Raw genomic sequence first — 19,996 nt, 5'->3', positions numbered from 1 at the left:
GTTTCTTAAAAAAATTAAAAATGAATTTAAGAAATGGTGTAACTGTTTAAACAAAGCACGTTTGTCTTTTTATTAATTATCATTAGTTCTGTTTTTCCTGAGTTTACTTTAACAGATGGATGGAAAAGAAATGAGGGACATTCATTTATTCATTTTATACCATCTGTAATCTGGTCTTTAAACTTTCAGGAAACAGTCATACATCCAGGGTGGCGTCTTCAAGCAGTTAAACTCAGTTAAAGTCATAAAAACTGAGTGTTTAGTATTTTATGTTTAAATGCTCATCAGCTCAGAGAGGAAGTTCTGACTGAGCTCAGTAACACGGAGCGTCAGGACGGAGCTTCGATGGCAGGAATGTTGTGGTGTTTCCTCTGTTGTTGTGAATTCTTCATCTGCGCTGAGTCGTCATCTCCAAAATATGGTGAAACTGGACACCGGCAACCGTAACCCCTTCACTGCCGCTGTGCAGATGTTTCCCACGAGGAGAGAATCAGCTGGACCTGAACCTGGACCGAGTCCAACACAGACATGAAGTTATTAAAAGATTCCAATATTTTACTGAAAAGCACCCAGAGTGTGTTTCAGCGAATCTCCGTTCAACTCTGATCCACATCCAGCAACAAAGATCATTTCAACATCCCAAACCTTCAGGTTCACATCGAGGCAACCACGGCAACATCCTCAGTTGGCCAACCTCTGCATGCAGCAACTTCTGCCCCAAAACCAAATATCTAAGCACAACATACACGACTACAGCAACACCTGTAACCAGCCTCAGCAACCACAGTGAGAATGCCTGCATATGCAACTAGACCAAATCACAGCAACCCCACCAACTAGTAAAATTTGCAACTAAGATGGCAAATATTCCAAAACTAAAAGCAACTAAAGCAAAACAAGCTTATGTAATTGGTGCAACTAAGTAGCCATAGTAACAGTAGCTGCAACCTTAACCACACAAGGCAACCATTGACACAACAGTGTACAATTCAACACAGCAACTTCTGCAGCCAAGCTAACCGCAGCAGCAACAAGATGGGGCAACTCCTGCAACTAAAGCAACCACACCGCGCTCCTGACTGCACCTAACAGTCGCCACTCGGGGCTCACGCACCCGCACACCGGAGTACTCCAAGTACCGTCCCGTTACCGTTAGCGCTCGTGCCGTCGGTCACTTTAACGATCAGACGAGAGGTTAAATCTGGGAGAGCGGAAGGGGAGGTGGAGGAGGTGCTCCTTCCTCAGACGGAGTTAAAATAGTTTCAGGAAACTTTGAGCTGCTTTACTCGAGGTTCCCGAAAAAACTGCGAAGCTTCGCGGGAGGCGCACACGGAGCACCCGGGGGGCCGCAGACGGACGGCGACATGTCGGGGAGAACCGGAGCCGCCTGGATGTGACTGGTAGGTGGGGTGTCCCCGCTGCTCCTAAACAACATGCGGCCAGAGCAGCGCGACAGCAGCGGGACACTGCGGAGCCACAGCCGCCGGGAGGGCTCAGAGAGCAGCAGTCACAACTCTGATCATTCACCTCTATCCGCAACCACATGGATCATTTACAACCAATAAATCTTCCGTAAACATATTTAAACGTTACCAGATTGTTGAAACTGTTCCTTAATTATTGATCTCTATTGATTGTATTTGGCATGTGTGCAACTTTACATGATTATTGCTGGGCTATTAATGATATTAATAACTTTAGCTCACACCACTGCTCAGTCCCAGCTCCAGATGTTTATCCTGGGTTTCTACAGTAGCTTAACATGAGTTAAAGTTCAAAATAAGCCCTCTTTATCTTAAACTGGACCTTCAGTTCATCAAACGTACAGAATAGCATTGATGCTAATGCTGTATCGATAAATATCTTTGTGTTTTGACTGTATATTGTATTAACAGCCTGTGAAACCTTTAAACAGCAGAAGCTGAGCCAAAGGGCTTCACTGACAGGACCATTCAAATCCCAGCTCTAAAAAATCCCAGTTTCAAACTACTACTACTTCAAACTACTACTTTTGTTGTGGAAAGTTAAATTCACTGTGATTTAGTGATCATTAAAATATGTCCAGAATTATCAAATAAGTTATGACACACTGAGAGGTTGCCACATTATTAGTATTGGTATCGGCAATACTGGCCCAATATTTGCTTAATATCAAATAGATACAAAAATATGCACCGTGGCACAGCATTTTAGCCCCTCCCTCTTTAAGCCACTTCCATATTATTGGCTGCCACTCATAAACAGAATGCAAATGGGTGGGGCTTTGCTGCCTGAGATAACCATATAAGGTATTTCTCTGTGTGACTTCTTACGGATCCAGGAGTAGAAAAAACTGCAACATGTTAATGAGTGTTGTGGATAAATCGTCTCAGACATTCTGTAGGTTTGAGTTTCCACCTTGGTCTTCAGAGTTTTTAAATGAAAACAACGCTGTTTGTTGCTTTCTGTGTTTACACATGTTATTGTTTACTTTTTGTTGATCTTGCTTTGGTTCATTCAAGGAGGATGGAGGGAGAGAAAGAGACGTCTGAGGAGAAGGAGGAGGAAGAGGAGGGGGAGGAGAAGGAGCTTCATCAGGATCACCCCATGGAGGCATCCTCTCTGGACCAGGACCTTCCCATCATGCACTGGGAGGAACTGAGCCAGCGGATAGCTGAGCTGGAGAAACAGGAGCAGGAGCGGAGGGAAAGGTCAAAGGTCAGCTATAGATAATGTTCAGAGTTTGAGGCTCTGTTTCTCAGTCAGTGGGAAAGACTACATTTCCCATGATGCACTTCGCTGGACAAAGAAGGAAAAATCAAGCACCAAAACCTGCAGTTCATCTAATGTCCACTAGAGATTCCAGCAGTTAGTCAGTGCGAATTTTAAAGTATAAACAAAAACAAGCAAAAACAAGGCGGTTTTTGGTGCGTCGCCTTCTTAGCGACCACCTAGCAACAGCCAGCCACCTTCAGCAGCCACTGGGCAACAGGTTGGGCAGCACACACAATCCGTAGCCAGCTGTGGTTTCCATAGTTTCAGGCTGTAACCTGGAACTAAGCGTTAGAGCCTGAGAGCAGAATCTGCAGGAATACGAGCAGAATTAAACCAGCAGAGCTGAGCGCAGGAAACTGCCCATCTGTAAACAGTGCCGGTTGAAAGAGAAGCTTCACTTCAAATTTTTAGTTTGCTGCTGTTCAGTTGCATTGTGGGAAATGTAGTATCCAGCATGGTTTGCCCCCCCTCTGCTCTTTACTTCAGGTCTCTGAGGAGCTTGTTCCTGATAGTCTTTGCCGTTTCCCCTGTTTTTTAATTCGATCCTGAACAGGATGAGATCGTGTTTGTTGTGTCTGAAGAGCCGCTGCCGTAATCCACACCGAGCTAAAACAAGGAGGAGGAGGTGGTTCAACGACCTGGTGTCACAGCTGCATGTTTATACGTTCTCTGGTGACATGACGATCACTCAGAACTTCCCAACATCAGTTTCCTGTTTGCTCTGGGCGACAGCCTCTTATCTGTGCTGCTTTTTGGGCTGATACTCATCACACTTTAGTTTTTACTACATTTCCTGTGATTGGTGAGAATCTGCTGCTGCTGGAGTACTTTTTTCTTTCACCCTTGCTTTGCTGCACAGAAAAATCTGAAACCAGTCTGAGTGGTTTGTTGTCAACATAAACTGTATATAAAAGATGGACGTGACCACTGTGGCGTCACTCACTAAGTTTTGAAAGGCCAACGTTAGTTCATGGTTGGTTTTTAAAGCCAGTAGGAACCATATTTGTAGTTTCATAACAATTTAACAATATTTCACACCTGCAGTTAAACACAGCAACGTCTTCTAATAAACCAACCCCTGCAACCAGCAACACAAAATAGTCTCAGCTTCAGCAACTAAACCAACTGCTGCAACTAGAGCAACAGTGCTACACTAAGTTTTTGTGCAACTGAACCAACAAAACCAGTGCAAAGCCAGCAATGCCTGCAACTTCTGTAACTAAACCAAAATACTGATACTAAGGCAACCAAACACAGCAACCAATAAGACTAAACCTTCCAGTCCAAGTCCTGGATGCACCTTTAGAGCATCTAGTGGTCATCGGGGGAACTGCAACTTTTGATGCTTCATTTTTCAGTCCTGGATGTTGATGGTTAGTCGTCAGGTGATCGGTGGAGAATTATCCTCAGGTAATGTTGTCTTCCTGCAGAGAGGGGCGGGGCTGAGGACGGAGGGAAATCCAGATGGTGTGTGGAGCAACGTCTGGGGGGAAGAGGAGGAGGAAGACTTCAGGAGGTGTCGAGTGGCAGTTGTTACGTCACGGTAATGAAGCGTCGTGGATAATCTCTGTTTTTTGTTGAGTTCGTGTTTGTTGGTTTGAATCTGTCAAAGTGTTGCCCAGTGAAGACGGTGACCTCGCAGGGCAGCTCGCTCCTACACCGGTGCTCCATCATGCAGGATGGAGGGAGCAACACTTGCTGGTTAGCGAGATCCCACCGTGAAGCCTCCAGATGCATTTTCATCATCTTTGCAAGAAATTAGCGATGTTTTTGTTTCCAGCATCAAATCGATGCATACGGTCGGATAATTCTTCCAAACTCTGATAATCCGATGACTCAGCAGAACGTTTTCAAATCACGGTAAATTCCAGCTAAAGTTACCGTCCGGTAACGTGTGGCGTCGAATAAATGATTGTGGTGAGGCAGATGCTGGCGTCAGCCCGTTGCAGGGATATGGTCTTCCTCACAAAGAGGTGAGAAGTTAGTAGCCAGCTCGACTGTAATGGCTACGGGCTGTACTCACTCTGGGGGTCTCTCTTCCTACCACGATAGTAGAATGACACCCCCTAGTGGTGCTGTGCTGTAATAACAGTTGTTACAGACTGACTGCAACATGTTGGCAGTCTGAAGTTATAAGTTCGGTCGCCTAGCAACCACTGAGTTTCCGTAGTCACGGGGAGGTTGCCGTCCTGTTTTTATTCGAGCGTGGCCGTGCCGTTACCGTCTGTGGATTCGGCCATGAGTTGCAGCTAGCTGATGACTGTTTCTTCCCCTCTCATTTGTGAAGAAAATAAAGCATTTTATTTGTTTACAGATTTCACAACCACAGAAACCTGCAGCTGTGCTTCATCAACAACAGCGACAGTGAAGAGGAGGAGGAGGGGGCCAATAAAAAGGTGCTTCCTGCTCTGCTTGCTGCAGCGAGTTTCAGGACACAGATCAGGGACAGATTTTACTGCGAATGCAACAAAATGATTCAGAATCTAAGCTTCAGAAGTTTCATGTAGTGAAAGGAGAGTTTGTCTGTTCGTGAAACCTTCCAGTGTTGCTGTTAGTAATCACTGAACATTTTAAGCTTTTGGGATCTGTGAACCTCTAGCAGAGTGGCAGCAAAGCTGGGTGTGGACACAGCTTTTCTCAAAGGATATTTAGACACTGCTAAAGATTTGAGAGCAGCAGCCGAGCCAGTGTTACTGCCAGAGATCTGCAGGAGAGTCCAGCCAGAGCAGGAGAACATCAGTTCATCACCAGGCAACAATAAAAATAAAGAACAGCTCGATCACGCGGAAAAATGGGGTCGACCTTTAGAGTTTTCGGAGTCCATTGTACAGAGAGATCAAATTTAAAAAAGAAGCTGAAACACTGATTGGAAGTCACTGAGGGTTAAACGATTAGTTCTCTGGGCTCCATGTGGGAATCCTTTCCTTTGTCTCTGAGTCATTATCAGGCACTAACTCGTGTTCTCACTCGTCACTGTCTGAACACACCGCTGCACAAGGAGTGTAACTCTAACTGTTATTAAAGTTACTTTTTGTGATTATCTGCTGCAGAACGTAACAGCAGCTGTCACCAGCAGGGGGCAGCGTTTCTCCAGCGAGTCTTGTTGCTGTTTTTCTGAACACAGGCTCGCCTTTACCTCACCACTGCCTAATGCTCAGGTTAAAACACAGTCACAAACAGGTGCTATCCACAGTCTGACCTCTGACCTCTGACCCTGTCAGGTCACAAAGGGAACAGGGCACAATGGTTGCCATGCCGCTGGGTTGAAACAGGAAGTGGCCACGGCTCTGAGGACGTTGAGAGACAAGTTGCTGGCCGAACAGAAGGAGGAGGTGAGTCCGAGCCCGAGCCCGACCAGCAGATCGATGACCTGAAGCTCATCTGTGTGTGTGTGTGTGTGTTTGCTGCAGCGGCTGGCTGGCAGCAGCTGCGTGGCCCAGCGGAAACATCTGGAGCGCTGGGAGCTGCAGGAACGCTCGCTGCAGCAGCTCGGCAGCTTGAGGGCGTCGCTGGAACGAGACGTTCACGGTACGCAGAGCTTTAACGGAAACACAACGATGCTGCTCACAGCCTCACATCTGGGTTTCATTTAGAGTCGATCTTTATTTCACAACTTTGTCTCTGTTAGGTTTACGTCCAACAGATTTGTTCTTGAAAATAAAGAAACAAATTTATATATTTGTGTTAATTATATATTTGTCAGTGTGCCCCAGGGTGGCTGTGGCTACAATGTAGCTGCCATCACCAGTGTGTGAATGTGTGGATGATTGGATGTAGTTTAAAAGCGCTTTGGGGTCCTTAGGGACGAGTAAAGCGAGTAAATACAGGCCATTTACCATTTGCAGGAAAAGCCAGGCTGGTTTTCTAAGTAATGACATTCCTCATTAGCCTCATAGTGAATCTTTTAGTCTGTCGTGAAGACTTTAAAACTTTGAATAGAAAAGATGTGAAGCTAATCGCAGCTGTCAGTAATCTTTCCACAGCCCTGAGACTTTACTTCCTGTAGAGCCTGTAGACTGAAGGCTGTTTTGTGCTGCAGTGAAGGAAACAGGTGCGTTTCATTTATGACACAAAAATCAGAGCTGTGCTGTGAAAAGTGGAGCGTTTGATCACAGTTGTCTGGTTTTAATAATAAGACCTGATTGATCTCTCAGCCTCACCTTGTTGTGGCCTCTATCTGACTCTACCGGGCTCAGAAATTTCTTCCACTTTGTTCTGGGGACAAACGCCTCGTGTTAGCCCTCACTCTGCTTTGCTTGTTTTCCAGCTCTGAGCTCCGAGCTGGTGGCCCACCTCCTGGTACGAGACCAGCTGAGGACGAAGCAGGACGCCATGCTGCTGGACGTCCAGGACCTGACCTAACGCCAGAATGGCACGGCGGAGGCCTCGCACAGTCTCTGCCCAGTGCTCCTTCTTTCAGCCTCTCTGGGACCAGGCTGACTGCTCGGGCGTGTCAGCCCCTCAGCTGTTTACTGCGTCAGCGACAACCTGCCGGTTCATCTAAACTGACCAATCAGCACCATCCAGAGAAACGATGATCCTGGAATAACGTTCATAACAGAGCTCAGATGTTGGAGGGTTTTTTTGGTGAAGTCAGATTCATTCATCGGGACGGCCAATCAGCTGCTGGCTTGTGACAGTTTAAACCGAAGTCTCGGTCGTTGTTCTGACTGCTGACAATCGGGCTTGTTATGTTTCTGTTGTTGGAGCAGCTCGTTCATCTCACAGCAGCTCCGTATGTGACGCCCCGAGTTCATCCTCAGCCTCAAACAATCCTTGGAGCTCATGTTCCTTTAAGGCCCGCCTCTCTATAAGCACACTCTCTTCTGATTGGTCATCTATTAAGTCCCTTGTACGGAAACCTCAGACAATCTTCTTCATGTTTTTCAGCAGGTGACATGTTCATGCAGCATTTTCTCAGCATGTTTCCAGGATCACTAAATCGTTCTGCTCCAAAACTGCATGACAGGGGTCTTCATCTGCACCACAGATTTACAGGCTCGGCCTCTGAAAATGAAACTGACATTTTGGGAAAGGTTAGTATATTTTGCTGGAGCTTTTCAAATCTTTTTTGATACCTGTGCTCCTCTAAATGCTCATTTTAAGCCACCGTGGTAGCACGGTGTTATTATCCTCACTCTGTCCTACAAGAGGATTTTTGTGGAGACTTTATGTTCCTCAGAGGATCCATTGTCTTCGTCAAACAGCCTGTAACCGTGTTTTTGCCTTGAGACACAGGTCTTAAAGCTACAGGATGAAATTTGGGAGACATAATCATGGTCAGCAGACCAAAAACAATGACTTTGATAAACCTACGAGTCAAATGTCTGTGGTGAGCGACCCCCTGGAAACCTGCGGTTGCTATCAGTACATGTATATTCCCACCAAGTGGTGATTGGTTGCTGGTTATCACTGGGTGAAAATGGGTTGCAAAGGGAGCGCTGCACCCAAAAACCTCCCTGTGATTGATTTGGTTGCCACGTTTGTGTTGAAGACAACAACATGTCTGCAAACATTCACACTGAGCCGAGCGGTCGGGAAAGGCAAACAGGAAACTCCTTCAAAGTAAAAGTTGTACCTTACTACTGAAAACAACACATTTCAAAAGGTGCAACTTTTACTGTGGAGGTTTCAGGTTTGTGTTGCAACAGCCTGCCAAACCAGCCACAAAGAGGCTTGTTGGTGTCTTCCTCTGAGCTCATCTACCAACCTCCAGCAACCTCACAGTTGGTTAAAACACATTTTTCTGTAGCACCTGGTGGTTGGTAGGTGGTTGCCAACCGGTCTCTAGACCTGTCCAACTTTGGACCTTAGACAACGAATGTTACTCAGTTCATTTAGAAGATGCATTTTGGTAAAACGGTGTTACTTTACACCGTGCTGAAAGCTCAGTGACTCATCGGTTCAAACATCCTCATCGAAGTCAAATTGGTCAACTTTCTGACTCCTAACATTACGTTCAGATTTGGGAGTTTGGTGATCAAATTTCATCTAAAAAAATCCCATTTTCACATATTTTCTCCAACGCTGTGTTCTCTGAGTTGCGGCGAGACTAATTAGACATAATCAACAAAAGGGATCTAACTTATCTTATTTAAGTTTTATTGTGTTACTTACTGAACCACTTTTACCTGTTACTATAAAAAGGGAACAGCACACAGATATAAGCACGTGGAGTTAAAGAGCTTACATGATATCTTGATTATTGGACATTATACTTAGTTTTTGTTTTGTTTTTTAATTAAAGGGGAATTTCACCCAAACTTGATGTGTCATCACATTAAAGCAGAAAATAAATAACTGAAACAACTTCAGACTAACAAAGTTGCGTTTCTGTCACAGTGGTGAAATTCCTCTTTAACTGATGCTAAACTCTTCAGGTACCGTCTGTGATCGCGCTATCGTTGTTTACTTTAAATGTAAGGGAAGAATCCACTGAATATAACCAACTATGTGCCATGATTGCTGCCTTACTTTCATTTTCTTCTTAAAACTAAACGTTTTGCATCTCATCCATCATGTGCTTTAAATAACTCCCTGAATCTGTTTTCATGAGCACAGTAGTCATTTAAACAGTAGTCGAGGATATTTAGCATTGTGCTCTCGTGCCTGTGATAAGAAGCTGAATGTCATTTACATTGAAAGCGATGTACTGTAATGAGAAATGTGCTTTAAAGTATTTAAAGTCACACTGAAATGTGCTGTTTTGAGGTTGTGGAAGGTTATGACACTGATACAAGGCTGTTCATCATTTCACCGTGACTTTAAGAATATTTGGAGAAGTATTTTAAAATGTAAATAAAATTAACTACAAATATATTTGTATATGTAAACATTAATTCTGAAATATATTTTCAAAAGCAAAACTTAATGATGTCATATTACTGTGCTTTGCTGTAGTTCTTCATATATGTGCATTTCTATGCAGATGATACCCAGGTTTATCTGCAAAGACACAAAAATCACTTCTTTTATTAATTTTAATGCCTTCGAGCAGGAGTGGGGACCTCCAGGCCTCGAGGGCCGGTGTCCTGCAGGTTTTAGATCTCACCCTGGCTCAACACACCTGAATCATGATTAGTTTGCAATCGGCTGCGATGGGTCAAGGACACATCCTGGAGTTCCACCCCTGTTTTAGACACATAAACACCTGCAGGATAAATTAGGTGTTTTATCTTCAGGCTATTGTATGCAGCCCTAAACATCTTGGTTCTTATCACTTCTATTATTCATAGAGTTTATAGTTAGGTTGGATCAGGTAATGTAAAAAAAAAAAATCAGAAAAATCATTATTATGATTATTATTTTTGTTCTGGGATTTGCAGGTCATAATAATCCTGGCTCCACTTCTTCCCTAAAAATGAATCAAAGACTTTGTGGTTATGGGAGCAGACAGCTTGTATTGTCAGATCCTGGATCAGTGCATCGGTTGTTTGATGTGGAGCTGCTGTTTCGAGCTCCAGCCCACACTTCTTCAGTCTGAGATGACTATATTAGAAGTATTTCCTTACTATGACATCACAGAGATCTGGGAGAAGAAAAAACTGAGATAAACTGTCATACACTGAGCTCGGTGTTAGAAACTTTGGCTGTGTTTAACAGGAGGAGGGGATGTGACAAGAATGAGGAGACCGCGGCTGTTTGAACACTGATCCCGCTGCCGTGTTTGATCACACTCAACACAGCTGACAGTGTTTGGTCTGCCCCTCAGCTCTCTGTTTATTTAGTATTTACTGTATGAATCAGAGCTGATGGTGGTGATGATGGAGGGAAGAGAGCGGACGGTTTGGAGGAGGAGGGGCTGATCCATTCACTTTTCTCTCTAATTAAAGCCTCAGATAACTGGAGGCAGAGCGAGGAGCTGAAAGCTTCAGGATCTCCTCCGGAGGAGAAGGTGAGTGATCCTATCTGTTTCCACACAAGAAGCTTTTTAAAGTCCACTCTGATCAAATTATTTTTAATTCCTTTGAATGTGTAGACTCTGAGGATTTATGAACATAAACCTTTGACTTTCTGGCTGCTTGTAGAAGGCGAGGAGCTCATTAGTTGAAATGTGTGACTGAGTTTATCTCGGGTCGTGTGGAGGACAGTTCATCACAATTACAGGAGAGTTGGCGTCGAGCTAATTTGTATATCCAGCATCCAAATACTTCATTCAGTCAGCAATAAAAAGTAAAGACATTAAAACATCCTAATAAATTCAACAAATATTGGGTGGCATCAACATTTAAACTTGAGACATTAAAATATTTTATGTCTACTCTGAATTATTCAAACCTCGGCTGCTCATGTAAAATCATTGGCGCTGTGAGCACCTCCTCCTCCTCTTCCTCCTCGCCCGCTGCAGTCCCTGTATTGGGTTTCATTCCTGCAGTTGTGGCTGAATGAACGCTGATCAATTATTTACAGAGAAGCTGAAGGTCAGGAGAGAGACCCAGAGAGACCCTTTGGGCCCGAAACAGAAACTTCTTAACCACAAGTCTACCAAAAAAAGCCGGAGGTGGAAGCTCAAAGGACGACAGGCTCTGATCCACTGATGCTCGGAAGATGAAGTACTAGAAATAGAATCAATTTCAGGCCAGACTCGCTTCAAATCTTTCAAACGCACCCTTAAATTTCCGTGGACCAGGAATGTCTTCATGGAAATCAGGCACCAGCTGACAGCTGCTGTCAGCTTCTGTCAGTTAATACCATCACAGGTGAGTCCACAAACATACAGACTGGATTTAATCCTCTGCTTGCCTCCAGATGAGATGGTGTGTTTGCTCACTTAGTAATGAATGATTGCTATAACTGATCATAATGAGAGTGATAAATTATAAAGACCCTTCATTCAATTATAATGACAGCAACTTACATTTCCTTCTTTTAATTATAAAGAAGAATAAAAAAACAATATAACCCCAACAAACGCTGTGTAAATAACAAACGAATGCAATGATTTGCAAAGCTGTTAAACTCATATTTTACTCACAACAGAACAAAGAAAACATAAAAAGTTTAAACTGAGACTGTTTCATGAAAGATGTAATGGCAGCAACACATCTGTAAAAAGTTGGAACAGACTCATGTTTCCACTGTGCATCAGTCTGTAAACGTTTGAGAGCTAACAGCAGCTGCTGGGCTCACAGAGGAACGCTGTCCTGTTCTGGTTTGATGGAGGTTTCTAGCTGCTCAGCAGTCCTGGCTGCATGCATAGATTGTGCATGCAGCATATGAATGCATAGATTAGTGTGTAATTGTGTATTCTGAAAAAGTAGCCAACATGGAGATTGCTGTTCTGTCCGTTCATGCTTTAAAATATGTGGCTAAACACTGGCTGCAAAGTTTATAGTTCATTATTACTTTTACAAATATGGCTAAAAGCAGCTAACAGAGAGTTACAGCAGATAACACAGACTAACTGCAGCTAACAGAGGCTAAAAGTAGTGAACAGCAAGCAACACCAGCAAAAAAAAGCACTAAAAGAGGCTAACAGCAGCTAACAAAGGTCAGTGGAATCTAACAGAGGCTAACAGCAGCTAACAAAGGTCAGTGGAATCTAACAGAGGCTAACAGCAGCTAATGGAGGCTAACAGCAGCACACTGATAAAAAAAAGTTAAGGATGTTCTCTACAATTCACCTCGGTATTATTGTCCTTGTACAGAAGTGAGCTTTACTGTCTTTACGGCTCTTATCAGGCTGCTTTCACAACTTTTACAGCCTCTTCCAGGGTAATTAGATGTGGCCATATACTGAGAGGTGAGGTAAACAGCAGACTGACAGCCCACACTTACTACAGACGAACAGCTGTTTGCCCTACTGTGGCCACCATACCTAAGATTATGCCCTTGAGTTGCCCTTGCCCACAGAGATTTCGCATAAGTCGCATAAGTCAGAGTAGTACAAACATTAGATGGTTACCTAGGCAACCAGAGCATGTCCTATGAATGCCCAGCGTGACAGTGTAACCACCCATCAGCAAATCAAATCACTTCCTCTGTGGATGATCCATAATTAAAGGATGAGAGTAGAACTTCATGCAGCAATAACTTCAAGGTAGCCCAGCCCAAAACTTGCCCTGGCTTCTGTGACTGTAATGGGACAATGGTAAAGATCTAAAGGTAACTGAGACCATGAATTCATCAGAGTGCTGTACAGTGGACTCATTTGCTTCTCCTTCTTCTTATAATTATGTCAGCTGGTGTAGCAAAATAAATATCAGATCAATACAGTAAAAATATTTGCATTATACACTCAGACTAATTTTTAAAAGCAGACTGATCACCAAAATCATTTATTTTCTGGGGATCATGAATGCTCTTGTAAATTTCATGATAACCCATCTGATAGGTCCTGTTTGGAATAAAGGGCCAGATTTACTAAGTGAGGCAAAAATAGGAGCACTTGGTTTTACAGATGATTTACAAAAGTTGCTTTTTCTAAACACAGTTAAAGTTATTTTCAGCATGACATGCCTAATCTGCCAAAACCTGCATGATTTGGTTTGTTAAAAGGAATCAGAAAAGTACATAAGTAAAGGTCACAGACGCTCTCATGTTGACCACAATAATGAAAATAAGGAGAAGCAGCGAAAAGAAAAACTTTCTGCACCTGAACTGGAGGTCCTAGTTGACCGAAACAACATGTTTATTGAAAATCTGAGCGTTCAGTCTGGCTGTCAGAGAGCTATTCTTTTTTAGAAAGGGTGAATGCAGTGCAGCTCCACTGAAGACGCTAAGAAAGGTGGAATGATTAAGGCGACTCACAAGACCAAAAACTGTGTACAACAAGGTGTCAGCAGAGGAGACGGTTGTAGGTCCTGTGGGTGAAGTACCAGAACAGTCAACACTCATTGGTTCAGATCTGAACAGGTAACAGGAGTTACCTGTTACAGAGCTGGCAGCTGCAGTGTTGAGCTCGAAGAGTTTTCTTCTTCTTCGGCCATGTTCTCTCAATAATGCGCACACTTGGTTTGTTGCTTACTTTCCCCTTTTTCTTTATTGACAGCAACACCGGAGGGAAAAAACATACATTCATTTTTGCAGTTCGCGCTTCAAAACATCCGGAACAGGAAGTGAAGTCACCTATAATCACCAAAATAAAATCATTTCCAAAATAAGATGACAATCAGAAAACGTCTTTTACAAAATAAGATAAATTAATATATTTACTTATGAGAAGACAAATCTAACATGCAGCATCTGGTTTAGCAAAAATTGGTGGCTCAACAAGCCACACGTGAAATACTGTGGACTCACCTGAAGGCCAACCATCTCCGTACTTTCTATCCTGCAGGTTTTTAAAATGTTTATTCTGGAAAATGAAGACTTTGTGAACAGACCCTGGATGCTTTGCTACAGTGTTGTAATAATGTACATAATGTTTACGGATTCGGAGACTATTTGCACATAAACTGAGTGTGTGTGCTTCTTATTACACAACCCACACTCAGTTTCACATGGGACAATTAAAAATACACGTGTTCTGTCAATTACTCCAAAGATGGGAATCCTGCTTAACCGGCTAAAGGGCGTGCCCGGAAAGACACATACTCTGAACTCTTCTCGTCAGTCACATCGAGACCAGGCCATATTTGGGGCCAGGCCATATTTGGGACCAGGCCATATTTGGGGCCAGGCCATATTTGGGGCCAGGCCATATTTGGGGCCAGGCCATATTTGGGACCAGGCCATATTTGAGACCAGGCCATATTTGAGACCAGGCAAATGGAAACAAAGGCTGTCTTTAATCTCTGCAATGCCTCCACACAGCAATAACTGCCATCACATCAAGCTTTTTTCCGGCGTTGAATATCCCTGCAAATAGCAATAAAACAGGTGTTGTGAAAGTTAGTAAATCCAACTCTGTGCTTGATTGAAGTATTCTTCTCTCTATAGTTTTGATCTTGACAAAGGAAGTCCCAGAAATCCATATCTAACAGAGTCAGTTGCAAAAATCCCAGAGTTCCCACCTCTAACACAGAATATTGTCGATCTCAGCAAAACCACGTTTGTGCTGGTGCAACACACTAAACGTCTTCAGATGTTAGCTTGTAATCAAGTCGCTTCTATTTTGACCTCACACTTCTTCTTGTATAAGATTTATATTTGATCATTTTAAACAGTTAAAAATTCCGAAACACAAACTTGACCCTAAGATGTGTACTGACACTCTGATCGCTGTTCAGAGGTTAGAGAACAATCTGCACGTGGAACCATTAATAGCTCAACTAATAAACATGGAATATACTCTAAAAATAACACCCTGTGCTTCAGCTGTTTCCTCTCAGAGACTTTGTGTTTTTACACGAAGCCACTATAATGTGCAGTATATAAATTCAAAGTAGAGCTCACAGCTGAGTTTCTACCCTACTGTATACTGACTTTAATCATACATATACATGACTCAGCCATTTGAGCAGCTGTGCACGGGGCGTCTTGACCCGCACTTCTTCAGTTATTGTGACACGGGCTTTAAAAAAACCTGACCCCAACATAGAACAGACCACCAGCCTGCTGTACGAACGGTCTGGAAAGTTTCATTAATGATTGAGGGGCTAATTGAGCGAGACAGAGTCTTCATCAGCATAACGTTGGTGGTACATTCTGAACAACCTTTCCCAAGAATAATGAGGCAATAAGGCTGTGTTTTCTTTGCTCTCTTTCCCTCTCTTGTCACAGAGACATGGATCAGTCAACATTGAGCCGAGACCGAGGATGGATAGATGGCTAGATAGATAGCACCTGAAGAGGAAGGAGCTGAGATGATGCCAGACAAGCCTGAACTAATCCTCTTCTGCCACAAATAGCCTCAGCGGTTCATCATGGGGTTGAGTCAAACCTCAAGCATCACCCCAGACATCAGCTTGCTGGCGGCTGTTGTGGCGAGCAACCATCTCAACACGTCAGGCACCTCGCACACCTCGACACTCCCTCTGCCTTCATGCAGTATCGATGAATCCTACAAATATGTCTTCCTACCCGTCTGCTACTCGCTGACCTTCCTTTTCAGCCTTACCCTCAACTCAGTGGTGCTCCTGCGCTCCTGCTGCCATCATGGACGTCGTTGGAACACTTCACTGATCTATATGGTGAACTTGGCCACCACTGACCTGATGTACGGCCTGTCTCTGCCCTTCCTGGTGGCAAGCTATGTGCTGAGGGACTGCTGGGTGTTTGGGGACTTCATGTGCCGCCTCGTACGCTTCCTGTTCTACTTCAATCTCTACTGCTCCATCTTCTTCCTTACCTGCATCTCTGTGCACAGGTAGGACAGCCTAGAAACAGAAAATGAAAATGTAAAAGTTTGTCTTCCGCATAAATGTTGTCTAAACTTTAACCAAAATACCAGAAAATCTGCACAATAAATACAAATAAATGAAGGTTTTGTGAATATTTGGATTTAATGTGAGACTTTGTGAGTTTCATTTAAGTTTCCTGTCACGACCAACTCTCAGAGTTTACCAAGAGTTGGTTGTGGCAGATTTTCAGTTGGTGCCATTAAAGCTCAAGTTAAAGTCGGCTTGATGGCATCTTGCTGCTTTTTGTTGTTTATCAAATTGTTTTGTAATCGTTGTTATTATGAGACTGGTTTAGTAACTCAGATATCCAGCTCCTCCCCCTTTGTTTCCAGCTCATAACCAGAAGCACACTTTCACTGACACTACAAACAAATAATTACTGCTCATATTATTTCCTGGTAATGTTAATTTTTGATGGATTTCTCATCTTTGCTATTTGAACTTTGACTGGCTAACAGGAAATTAGCAAGCTATCAGATTCTTCTGATCTTTGAGCCCATCGGAAGTTGATCAGATGTTTGCAACAGGTGAGCTGATGGGTTTGACCTCAAAGCTTGTGATCAAAATAAACTGCCGACCTAACCAAAAGCCATTCTGTTAAAGAGCCACATAACTGTTCAGTAGGTTTGAATGGGTAAGCTTCAGCTGATAATTCGACCCCTGATAATCTGAACCTGACATCGTTGTCATCAGTCCATACTAAATAAAGGCTAGTTCTCATTTGCTCCATTAGCTCACTACCTCTAAGGTAGGTGTGGTTTATCTGTTAGTTTGTTAGCGGGATCACCTGATATGTTGCAGTCAGATTTGCATAAAAATACTATTTATGTGAAAGGTTGGTTTATACGTTAGTAATCAGGTGCTGAACTGAGATGAGAAGCTGTTTCCTTTCAGATCGACTCTTCTATGGATTTTTGACTTTCTGAGTTTTCTGTTATTTCTGTTTGACACATGGCTGAAAACAGTTTACATGAACCTCAGTGTAAATGCTGAATAAGCAGAGGTTAAACTGATGGACTGAACTGACCACTAGTCGTCTCTCCACAGGTATCTGGGGATCTGTCATCCAATGAGGACCATCACACTGGAAAGTAAGCGGGTGGTGAAGGGGATCTGCGCATTAGTTTGGGTGGTGGTCTTCATTCTCACCTGCCCCATCTTCAGGTTCGCCCAGACCGGATACGTTAGGCGCAGAGCTGGTGAGGCTGTTGAGCCTGGAGAAGGGAGCGATTATGGGAACAGAACTGGAGACCGGGTCGGCGAGGAGTACATAAACTGCTGGGATGATGCCATAGATAAGGAGTTTGCAGACTACGTCCCATATGGCATTGTTCTCCACCTTCTAGGTTTCTTTGTGCCCTTTGTCATCATTGCCTGGTGCTACTCCCACGTGGTCCGGACAATATTTCAGACCCTGCGCTCTCCTCCCAGTTCAATAGAGGGTGGCGAGGATGGACCAGTGGGTGACGGGTCTGTGGAAGGAGTTCGAGGGCGCGAGAGAACCTCCGTCTCTATTTCTGGCTCACAGTACTCACACTACATCCGCCGGCGGCGGAAATCCATTAAAACCATTGTCACTATCACACTGCTGTTTGCACTCTGCTTCCTACCCTTCCATGTGACTCGCACGCTCTTCCTGCTCCTGCGGCGGGGACAGCTTGGCGGCTGCAATGCCATGAAGACCGTCTCCATCTGCTACAAGGTCACCAGACCTTTGGCCTCCTGCAACGCATGGCTCAATGCTCTGCTCTACTTCCTCACGGGCGATAAAGGTGGCCCCAGCTGCTGGCCAGCCGAACGCACCATCCATCGAGACCGCCGGAACGGCTCCCTCTGGTGGCCGCTGAAGATCCTCAAAAGAGATGGAGTGGGAGAAGACGATAACGAGGTCGCCGAGAGGGTTGAAAGGGAGGTGCACATAGAGAACGAGTCCAAGTCCTCCAGAGTTATCTTCTAGGATGCCATAGATCCTCAGTGGGTTACAGGCCATGTGGGATTGCTGTTTTTGATTTGAGGATGTCTACAGACTCCTCAATGCACCACACATGGCATCGGTAATTTCTTAAGAAGAAGCATTTCCAACTTGTTAAAGCATAGAACTTTTTCAAAAACTGCAGCGATACCTGGCCAGACGTTGTTACCAGTCAGTCTGAACACTGGAATTGTTTGTAAAAATGAAAACAGTGACAAACTGATGGAGGAGATGGTGTCTATTTCAAATATTCTGTAACTGAATTGTAAACAAAGCTGTCAAATTGTTAAGTCCCAACAACAGAAACTCTGATATATTTATTCTTAATTTAGTGATTTGAGCTCCTGATGATTTCATGACCAGCAGCAAAGTGAGCTTGGTTCCTCCCCACTGTTGCCAAGTGGTGCTTATATGGGATGATCTGATTGTTGAGGTCCTTTCTTTAAAATAGTAGGCTATTTACCTTAAGTGCATTAAGAGGAGCTTTTCCATGTTGATTTGCCTGTTGATACTCTCAGTATGGATGATTCTGAAATGATTAGCTACCTGCATTAATCTGTTTGTATTTATTGTATTTATTTCTTTGACTCGCAGGCAGCCGCTCTCGAGCCCTGTGGTGGCTTTCACAAAGCAGAAACATTTCACTTCACACAGGAGGGAGGGACAATTTTTTGCTTTTAACGAATAAATCAAGAATTTCATCAATTCACAGCTGTATCGTCAAAGCTTGAAGGGAGGGCGGCTCGCGCCTTTCTCCTTCCGCCTTCCTTCGACAGTCCAAACACATGTATGCCTGGCTGTCTCATTGTGCTACACCTGCCCAGGTGCATGTCACCTTTGACAGCTGGGATAGGGTTGTGACCACAGCGGCGCTGCTTTGGATAAGTAGAAAAAAACAGATGGATGGGTTTGCAATGTTGAAAATACATATGAATCCTTTTTTATGTACTTTAATCTCTCAGAAAAAAGGCAGAGAAGAAAAATATTTGTACATGAATCCAGTGAAGGCCAAATTTGATTAAAGCTGCATGTTAAATATCTGTGAAATATGTTGAATTTTAAACAATAAGCATACAGATCATAAGGACACGGAGTCCTGACCAATCAGTAGAAACTGCTGTGTCCGTTTTAGTCAAACTGAAATACTTCCAGTTTAGAAACACACTGTGTTTTCAGCACTGAGTTATTAACATTTTAAAGTGACCATTATGATTTTATGCTGTGAGGACCTTTGCACCTGCTGACTGCAGCCGTGCCGGCCCGGCTGTTTGGATGGATCTCCTTCAGAGGCACGCGCTGCAGCTTCCTGTCATGTTGTTGTCCAGCCTGGGTCACTCTGTGATATCACACCTCATTTCTTTGATGTGTTTGTGGGACTTTGTCTGGATTAAAGTGGGTTGTTGAACTCAGCTCTCTGTGCGGCCTTGTTTGTGGATCTGTCTTTGCTCAGAAATGTTTAATCAGCTTTTTCAGAGACAAATCAGCCGGGCTTCTGCTGACATCATACAATAACTAATACTAAGCAGCCTTCATGTCATCACTGTTATTTATTACACAGTTTTAGATTCTGGGTGAAACATCAGCTTTCATACAAAGTCCAGCTGAAGCTGACAGGATACTAAACTGGTGACTGAGTGGTGTCACTGCACAGGAACACGTCTCCAAAACATCCCAGACATAATCAAGCAATTGTGTTTTCACTGTTAAACAAATGTTAACCTCAAACTATCATCAGAGAAACAAAGGGTAAATCAGAGGCAGCGGTTTCCCTCTCTGTGTTCATCTTTCACTCATGTTCCAAATGTGCTGCAAATACATCTTCACATCACCAAAATCAGAAGAAAGTGGAAAAAAACTCACATCTGACGTTATTTTTTGTACACAGATTAAATAGCAACAGAAATCTTTGGCACAACTTCACCTACTTCTAAGGTGCATGCATGAGAAACTAACACCACACAGGTGTCGAACTGCAGGCCTCGAGGGC

General features: G+C 43.7%; 2 protein-coding genes across 4 annotated transcripts; both read left to right on the top strand.

Annotated features, from left to right (window-relative positions):
* The first annotated feature begins 1,260 nt into the window (after window positions 1-1,260).
* LOC102301933 (schwannomin-interacting protein 1-like) lies at window positions 1,261-9,580 on the top strand. Its single transcript, XM_014330594.2, has 7 exons — window positions 1,261-1,400; window positions 2,502-2,697; window positions 4,185-4,297; window positions 5,069-5,150; window positions 5,976-6,086; window positions 6,165-6,282; window positions 7,022-9,580. Exons 2-7 carry the CDS (start codon window positions 2,506-2,508, stop codon window positions 7,114-7,116), a joined length of 711 nt encoding a protein of 236 aa, XP_014186080.1. The 5' UTR covers window positions 1,261-1,400; window positions 2,502-2,505; the 3' UTR covers window positions 7,117-9,580.
* Window positions 9,581-9,684: 104 nt separating this feature from the next.
* On the top strand, window positions 9,685-19,424 carry LOC106632275 (P2Y purinoceptor 3-like). Of its 3 annotated transcripts, XM_005950976.3 has the most exons (4): window positions 9,685-10,648; window positions 11,164-11,453; window positions 15,418-16,003; window positions 17,085-19,424. In XM_005950976.3, the coding sequence occupies exons 3-4, from the start codon at window positions 15,561-15,563 to the stop codon at window positions 17,992-17,994; spliced, it is 1,353 nt and encodes a 450-aa protein (XP_005951038.1). In that variant the 5' UTR covers window positions 9,685-10,648; window positions 11,164-11,453; window positions 15,418-15,560; the 3' UTR covers window positions 17,995-19,424. The 3 variants fall into 3 exon arrangements, with proteins under 3 accessions (XP_005951038.1, XP_005951039.1, XP_042071973.1); XM_005950977.3 differs by lacking the exon at window positions 11,164-11,453; XM_042216039.1 differs by having other exon boundaries at window positions 9,685-11,453.
* Window positions 19,425-19,996: the final 572 nt, after the last annotated feature.

Source organism: Haplochromis burtoni, unplaced genomic scaffold (assembly GCF_018398535.1).
Source record: "Haplochromis burtoni strain Fernald_Lab_line unplaced genomic scaffold, NCSU_Asbu1 Contig_903, whole genome shotgun sequence".
Lineage (NCBI taxonomy): Eukaryota > Metazoa > Chordata > Actinopteri > Cichliformes > Cichlidae > Haplochromis > Haplochromis burtoni.
The sequence above is the reverse complement of the archived record's forward strand: the minus strand, read 5'-3'. Positions and strand labels throughout refer to the sequence as shown.

Coding starts and splice junctions, on each gene's coding strand:
- LOC106632275 (XM_005950977.3), top strand. CDS start 15,561: ATGGGGTTGAGTCAAACCTCAAGCATCACCCCAGACATCAGCTTGCTG. Junction 16,004..17,084: donor ACCTGCATCTCTGTGCACAG/GTAGGACAGCCT, acceptor GTCTCTCCACAG/GTATCTGGGGATCTGTCATC.
- LOC102301933 (XM_014330594.2), top strand. CDS start 2,506: ATGGAGGGAGAGAAAGAGACGTCTGAGGAGAAGGAGGAGGAAGAGGAG. Junction 4,298..5,068: donor GTGGCAGTTGTTACGTCACG/GTAATGAAGCGT, acceptor ATTTGTTTACAG/ATTTCACAACCACAGAAACC. Junction 6,087..6,164: donor TGGCCGAACAGAAGGAGGAG/GTGAGTCCGAGC, acceptor TGTTTGCTGCAG/CGGCTGGCTGGCAGCAGCTG.